At 40.4% G+C, this 8,471-nt stretch overlaps 1 protein-coding gene across 1 annotated transcript; it reads left to right on the top strand.

Moving 5' to 3' along the window:
• Positions 1 to 977: 977 nt before the first annotated feature.
• zo6 (Oocyte zinc finger protein XLCOF6) lies at positions 978 to 5,677 on the top strand. The gene is given in 4 exon segments (NM_001165175.2): positions 978 to 1,250; positions 1,862 to 2,024; positions 3,978 to 4,160; positions 4,762 to 5,677. Coding segments are annotated over 4 exon segments (1,185 nt in total). The 5' UTR covers positions 978 to 1,058; the 3' UTR covers positions 5,409 to 5,677.
• Positions 5,678 to 8,471: the final 2,794 nt, after the last annotated feature.

Below are 8,471 nucleotides of genomic sequence, written 5' to 3'. Positions count from 1 at the left end.
CAAATACGGTTATTGATCAAGTACACAGTTTAGCAGATGTTATAGAGAGTGCAGCAAAATGCTTATGTTCCTTACAATGCAGTAAAACGTGAAGTTGTAAGTAGCAGTTCGGTGCATACAGGGGCTTAGAACTAATTGAGAAAATGCTGATTGACTAATGGCCAACAAGCTATGACAACCATGCTTGTAAACAAATTATAGTGTTCAAAAACCATATTAATAGATTGCTGTTTTCACATTTTTGTATAAATGCTGTTATCGAAGGTAATTTCCTTAGTAGGTGACGTGACAAGTCAGCATGTGAGAGAAGTCTGAGTCTTACAAGTTTCCCACTAGTAATGGCAAACGTGTATAAAGATGGCAGAGTACAGTTGTGACATTTTTTTAGCAGTATCGAGAGTTTTTAAACTATGGGACGCAACATAATTCAAACGCACCAATAAATCTGCACAATCTACTATCTAGTTTTTTCAAATTGCTGGTGTTTTGGGAGCTAGAATTGGATCATGGACACCGTGTTAATGCTGACACAAAAACATAACATAGAGCCATCTATAATATGGCTAACTTAGCAAACTAAGCATTTGTGATAAGTGCATCTTTATGCATGCCTGCTATTGCGAGTTGGAGGGACGTTCAATTGGATTTTCAAAGTAGTATGAGGTATTCCCACTTGGTTATGAATGCAGCAAAATACTATCTATCTACACCGTTTCTATCCAATCTATGCTGTGGCTGAAGTCAGAAAAATAGCAAATTGGCCATCAATTGTAACTATTGACTAAGGATATCAGACCAAAACAGGAGCGGAATGTTTGAAGTGGAACGCCCCATAATATTATTTACTTTTTAAATGTTTTTTTTTTCCAGGGCCACCCAGTTGGTGGCGGCAATACAATGCAAATTGTGGAACGCCATAAAATCTCAACGGAGAAGAAGCAGAGTGACATCATTTCCGCAAACATTTAAATTTCCTTACATCACTGATGTGTAATAAGAACCTTACATATTTTTTTGAGATTCATGAAACTTTTATTAATAACTGTTAGCTTGCAGCAATGTTGATTAACGAGGCTTTTCAGAGACAATTATCTACCATTGTCGAGGTATTAGTTGCAGCGGCAGTTGCGGAGATGGGCAGACTCCTCGATGAGTGCTCTGCTTTTGTTATGCCTCTAAAGTTGGTCCAGCAGAATGAGGAAAGTATTTTGCTGAAGAGTAGGCTTCAACGTGTGAACAAAACCAAGACGGTGAGTACACATTTGGTCGGTTGTTGGGACTAAGAATTTGCTGTTGAATGCCGACAAACTAGGCTAGTTACATAATAAACTGTTACTAGTAGCTAGCAAACTGTTAAGGACATACTTTTACAATGGTTGTATTCGTTTGTCACATTCCGTCGCAAAACGTTTTCAAACTGAAACTGTTGACGCGTTTACTCAAGGAAAGAAACGGGGAAAGACCTACCAAGATTTGGCCAATACAAACTCGTTTTCTTTCAACGTTTGGAATAAACTGTTTGCAACGGAAAAACGAAAACACCCCAGGGTTCGTCTGTTGTGATGCAACAGATCGTATACTCCAAACGAAAAACGTTTAACGAAAACGAGTTTTTAATAGCTTAATTATGCGAAGGTCCCTCCCGGTTTTGAAACGTTTATTTGGTTCATTAACGGTTTATGTTGGAAGACGTAATGAATACATCCCAGCTAACCTTAGATGGCTCACTAACATTAGATGGGCACTGAATCAAATATGCTTCTCTCATCTGTGACTGAATTGTCGTTAGCCAACCTAGCTAGCCACCTGAACATCAGTTGGAACCTGCTAGGTCACTAAACTTCATATTTGAATCTTTCAGAGACAATTTTCATCATTCATGAAGATGTTGGGTAAAACATCATTGGAAAAAATGGCCATGTTAATGAAGGTAATCATGGTCGAAAGGGAGAGGACTGCCAAGGGCATGAGCGCCCAGAGGCGTGTCAGTCGGGCAAGGGGGACAGAGGAAGGAGCACCAAGAGGTAGGTACACACACACAGGCTATATCAGAATACTTGAGAAATTAGTAATATCTTTATTTCTAGATATAGCAGATATTAAATGCTTCCACTTACATTGATCATTTAATCATTGGTCATTCAAAGGTGTGAGCTGAAGTATGCTATTTTTGTGTAAATGTATAGCTGTCATCCAAATTAAGCAAGTGTTCTAGACCAGTGGTTTGCAAACTGGGGCTAGGGGGCGTGAGAGGGCGGCAGGGGGGCTGCGCAACTCAGTCCGGCTTTGAACTTACTCTTGAAAGTTGTAATAGTAGCATGCACAAGCTGCCATTTTGAAATTGGGTAGTTCATCACCAGTTCCTCGTTATGTTAGTCGTTGCATACCTTAGAGTTATTTATAACTTACCAGAAATGTCCAGATGAACTAGCCCATGTCGGTTAATTTGTTTTTTTCGTTTTTTTAGTAACTAAAATATCACATGAATGCACATTAGACATTGCAAAATGTCTAATAAGCTTTAAACCTGCTACATTCTATCTGCCAAAGAGGGGTGTAAACAGTTTGTGTCATGAACAGTACTTGGGGGGGGGGGGGCTGGAAGGGAGTCCACCAAGTGGGAAAAGTTTGGGAACCCCTGTTCTAGACCAGTGGGACTTAATGGTGCTGACAGAAATGGCAGGTCTGCTTCTAGCGCCTAAGCAACTTTGCAGCATTTTTGTTTGTTTGTTATTTCTTACATTATTAGCCCAGAATATTTTTTGTGTTATTACTGCAGCCGGTAATAACGTTTGGATATCAGAGCTGCGGTAACTCACCAGCATTACGACCAGGAATACAAATTTCCCGAATTGGATCCTTTGTTCGTACCCCCCAGGGCAATTTTAACTTATTCCAGAGGCTGCTCCAAAACAGAGATGTATTCGGAGTGGACTTCTAGTCCCACTCAGGAGGCGTGCACACCATCCACTGCTTCGGGTATATTACTCGTTCAGTTTCTGGATAATAAAGTAGACGAGTTCAGGGCGAGGATCTACTTCCCAGAGAGACATCAGGGATTGTACCATATGCTGTTTCACAGAAACATGGCTCTGTTGGGATATACTGTCCCTGTCCATACAGCCAGCTGGGTTCTCAGTACATAGCGCAGACAGGAACAAAGAATTCTCTGGGAATAAGAAAGGCGGGGGTGTATGTTTCATGATTAACTACTCATGTTGTGATAACATACAGACACTCAAATGATTTTCTTTACCCAACCTAGAATATTTATTTTACCTTTATTTAACTAGGTTAAGAACAAATTCTTATTTTCAATGACGGCCTAGGAACAGTGGGTTAACTGCCTGCTCAGGGGCAGAACGACAGATTTGTACCTTGTCAGCTCGGGGATATGAACTTGCAACCAATACAAGTCCAACGCTCTAACCCCTAGGCTACCCTGCCGCACTGAATACCTCGCAATCAAATGCTGACCGCATTACCTCCCAAGAGAATTCTCTTTGGTTATAGTCACAGCCGTGTATATTCCCCCTGAAGCCAATACCACGGCTGCCCTCAAAGAACTACACTGGACTTTATACCCACTGGAAACCACATATCCGGAGGCCACATTTATTGTTGCCATGGATTTTAACAAAGCAAATTTGAGGAAAATGCAATCGAAGTTCTACCAACACATTGACTGTGGTACTCGCTTTGGAAAAACATTGGACCGCTGCTACTCAACTTTTCGAGATGCCTACTCCTAATTGACCCATTTGACTAGCTGCCTTAACATTACCTGGGAACAACAAACACAATGAATACTAGGCTGATTTTTAGACATATCTAACTAAAAAGACAAGACCTTTTACAATATGAGTTCATTATATCAAACAATGGAATACAATTCTTAATTAGCTGATTATGAATGTGGCATATTCTTATGGTGTTTTTGATGCATTTCTTTTTAAATACTCATACTGTTTTTTTAGGAGACAGTCTTCATTTCCACAACTACTGCACTGACACTGTCTCTGAGAGTGCTCACCAAGAGGAGGATGACTTTAACCCCCAGACCTCACCTGCCTCAGAGACGCAAGACAACCAGAGAAACATGGAGCCAAACTCAGGCAGGAATGGAGAAGATGCCCAGTGTGGAGGGGAACCTACTGGAGGTATGGGCAGGATGACACTGGATATAGTGAAGTCAATTAGCCATAACGTGTGCTGTAATTTTATGAAACTTAGTACTTAAATCAGTCAGCTAATGACATTGTGGCACCACTACCATTAATTAAGCCAACTTTTTTGAGTCCGTGTTTGATTTAAGGATACTCAGGACAATCAATCAAAACCATTTAATATTATTGTTCCTATGCATTTATAAGGTAAAATGCCACCAATTAGACTGTTAAAGAATTATGTTTGTAATACTCGTTAGCATCGTGGCAAGGAAACAAAACACAAAGCAGCTTTAACTTTAGGCAAATAGACCTAATGTTGAAAACACAGTCATCCAGAGTCCTATTTATTTATTTCCTGAGCTATAGCGCACAATATTTTACATACAGCAAGTTTTTAAAGAACCAAAGAGATTTTAGCCATGGAGAAAATATTGCGATATTGGTATCGTCCCAGCCCTAGTGGGTACATTGTTTGCTGTTTTAAATTATTTCTGGGAAATGTTAGTTAATATCCACCATCTTATTCATACATGTAATGCAGTAGTTTGTTTTACATTTACGCCTCAACAACAACAATGACCCTCTGTTGCAGATGTGGTATTGCTCTCTGAATTTGATCATCAAGAGGAAGTTCACCTTAATCCCCAGCTCTCACCTTCATCAGACCCAGAGAAACAACATGGCAAACCCTCAAACATGGAGCCAAACCCAGGCAGGATTGGAGAAGCTGTCCAGAATGGTGATGTCCAGAATGGTGATTCTTCAAATACAGACCAAAATCCAGATGCAAGTGATGCCACCGGAGCAGTGAAGAGGCCATTCATTTGTGACGTTTGTGGAAAGTGTTTCGATTGGAGATGCACGCTTAAAGCCCACCGTAATCATCACACCAAACCCTTTAGCTGCCCACAGTGTGGGAAATGTTTTGGTACGAAGACTGGGTGTAATAATCACCTCTTGGCGGTACATTCTAAAGACAAGTCCTTCAAATGCACAGATTGTGGGAAGAAGTTTGCTTTGAGAAAAGGTTTCGTCAAACACAGGGATTTCAACCCAACTCTGCATACCTGCACAACATGTGAAAAATCGTTCTGTGGGGAACGTGCGCTAAAACGGCACAACTTCAGTGATCACCCGGAAAAGGCATACATCTGCTCTTTGTGTCCAAAAACCTTTCGGTCATGGCCGATATGGAAACGTCATAAGGCAGAGCACTCGGGAGAAGAAGTATTGCTGTGAAACCTGTGGCAAGCTTTTCTGTTCATCTTCATCCTTAGCCAGTCATCAGAGAACAACTCATAGAGCAAAGGCTTATAGCTGTGATGTATGTACTAAAGGTTTCAGGGATGTAACCAATTTCCAAAAACATATGACCTCCCACATTAGAAAAGGCCATGTTAGTCTAGAAAAAGCTTTTGCCTGTAGTGTATGTGACAAATGTTTCTCATGTGCACGCACTTGGCGATCATCTGACCATCCATATCGGAGTAAAATGTTTTGGTTGTAGCATATGTCACAAACATTTTCGTCTTTCAACCAGTCTCAAAGGTCATATGACTTTACATACTGGAGAGAAACCATTAGTCTGTGATGTATGCAGCAAGCGTTTCCTTCTCCCACACTCTTTTGAAAGACACAACCACCCACACTGGGCCTCCCGGGTGGAGCAGTGGTACGTCTGTGACGTTTGTGGCAAACCTCTCCCTGATGCAGCTAGGCTCAAATGGCATATGTTCGTACATACTGGTGAACAACCTTTTGCCTGTGATCTATGTGGCAAAAGGCTCAGTGACCCAGGCAATCTCAAAAGACACAAGCTGTCTCACACAGGGCAGAAATTGTATGTTTGTAATACTTGTGGTAAAGGTTCAACAACCTTTAAGATACATCAACGGAGTCACACTGGTGAAAAGCCTTACTTGTGATATTTGTGGGCAAGGCTTCACCTCCCATGTCTACGTCAAGAAACACAAGATGATTCACCTGTCATCTCAACATCGTTCAAGACCGCAGAACACTGGGCCAAAGTCACATGTCTGCAGCTACTGTGGTAAAGGCTTCTGTTACAGATCTGTGTTGGATCAGCGCATGTGCACTCACACAGGAGAAAAACCATTCAACTGTCTCATTTGTGGGAAATGTTGCATGTTTAAGGCTGCTCTTGAAATACACGTGTACTCACACAGGGGAGAGACAATATGCTTGTAATGAATGTGGCAAGAGTTTCTCCCAGAGTAGTCATTTAGTATCTCACCAGCATCTGCACACTGGTGTTAAAGCATTTGTATGCTACAAATGTGGGAATGCCTGTAGCCGAAATCTGAAAGTTCATAATTACAAGTTAAACCAGAAAACAGTCCATGGACAGAATGTACAGGATTACTGAAGAAAACCACTCACATGATCACTCTGCATAATAGGATTGGCTTACTTCATAGATGTTCAGTTTCATATGATGGCGGAACCTTTTAAAACCTCTTGGATGTTCTGGTACCGCTTGTTACCATCATGATCACTTATAAATTGATAGCGTTGGTTCCCACGGACGCAGTAATATTTTCTGAGCCTGATGTGCAATCTGAAAGGACTTAAAGCTGGGATGTTTTTCCTACCATTTCATTAGCTCGTCTGACTGTCCAACTCCTGTCTGAGCCCCACATTGCACCCATTGATAAGAGGTCGACCGATTAATCGGAATGCCCGATTAATTAGGGCCGATTTCAAGTTTTCATAACAATTTTTAATCAGTATTATTGGACGCCTATTGTGGCCAATTTTTAAAATATTTTTTATAAATGTACAACTTTATTTAACTAGGTAAGTCCATTAAGAACAGGTTCTTATTTTCAATGACTGCGTAGGAACGGTGGGTTAACTACCTTGTTCAGGGGCAGAACGACAGATTTTTACCTTGTCAGCTCGGGATTCGTTTTTGCAACCTTCCAGTTACTAGTCCAACGCTCTAACCACCTGCCTTACATTGCACTCCACGAGGAGCCTGCATTGCAGGCTTGACTACCTGGCAGCAAGAAGCCAAGGTAAGTTGCTAGCTAGCAATAAACTTATCTTATAAAAAAACAATCTTAACACAATCGCTAGTTAACTACACATGGTTGACGATATTACTAGTTCATCTAGCGTGTCCTGCTTTGCATATAATCGATGCGGTGCCTGTTAATTTCTCATCGAATCACAGCCTACTTCGCCAAACGGGTGATTTAACAAGCGCATTCGCGAAAAAAGCACTGTCGTTGCACCAATGTGCACCTAACCATAAACATCAGTGCCTTTCTTTAAAATCAATACACAAGTACAGTGGGGCAAAAAAGTATTTAGTCAGCCACCAATTGTGCAAGTTCTCCCACTTAAAAAGATGAGAGGCCTGTAATTTTCATCATAGATACACTTCAACTATGACAGACAAAACGAGAAAAATAAATCCAGAAAATCACATTGTAGGATTTTTAATGAATTTATTTGCAAATTATGGTGGAAAATAAGTATTTGGTCAATAAAAGTTTCTCAATACTTTGTTATATACCCTTTGTTGGCAATGACAGAGGTCAAACGTTTTCTGTAAGTCTTCACAAGGTTTTCACACACTTGCTGGTATTTTGGCCCATTCCTTATTTTCCACCATAATTTGCAAATAAATTCATGAAAAATCTACAATGTGATTTTCTGGATTTTCTCTCATTTTATCTGTCATAGTTGAAGTGTACCTATGATGAAAATTACAGGCCTCATCTTTTTAAGTGGGAGAACTTGCACAATTGGTGGCTGACTAAATACTTTTTTGCCCCACTGTATATATTTTTAAACCTGCATATTTAGTTAATATTGCCTGCTAACATGAATTTCTTATAAATAGGGAAATTGTCACTTCTCTTGTTCAAGCAGTATATGCAGCAGTTTGGGCCGCCGGGCTCGTTGCGAACTTTGAAGTCCATTTATTCCTAACAAAGACGGTAATTCATTTGCCAGAATTGTACATAACTATGACATAACATTGAAGGTTGGACAATGTAACCACAATATTTAGACTTAGGGATGCCACCCATTAGATAAAATACGGAACGGTTCCGTATTTCACTGAAAGAATAAATGTTTTGTTTTTGAAATGATAGTTTCCGGATTCGACCATATTAATAACCAAAGGCTCGTATTTCTGTGTTATTTATGTTTAAATTAAGTCTATGATTTGATATTTGTTAGAGCAGTCTGACTGAGCGATGGTAGGCAGCAGCAGGCTCATAAGCATTCATTCAAACAGCACTTTCGTGGGTTTGCCAGCAGTTCTTC

This window comes from Oncorhynchus mykiss, chromosome 5 (assembly GCF_013265735.2).
Source record: "Oncorhynchus mykiss isolate Arlee chromosome 5, USDA_OmykA_1.1, whole genome shotgun sequence".
In the NCBI taxonomy this organism is placed as follows: Eukaryota; Metazoa; Chordata; class Actinopteri; order Salmoniformes; family Salmonidae; genus Oncorhynchus; species Oncorhynchus mykiss.
Note: the sequence above shows the minus strand (reverse complement) of the source record. Positions and strands in the feature narration are given on the sequence as shown.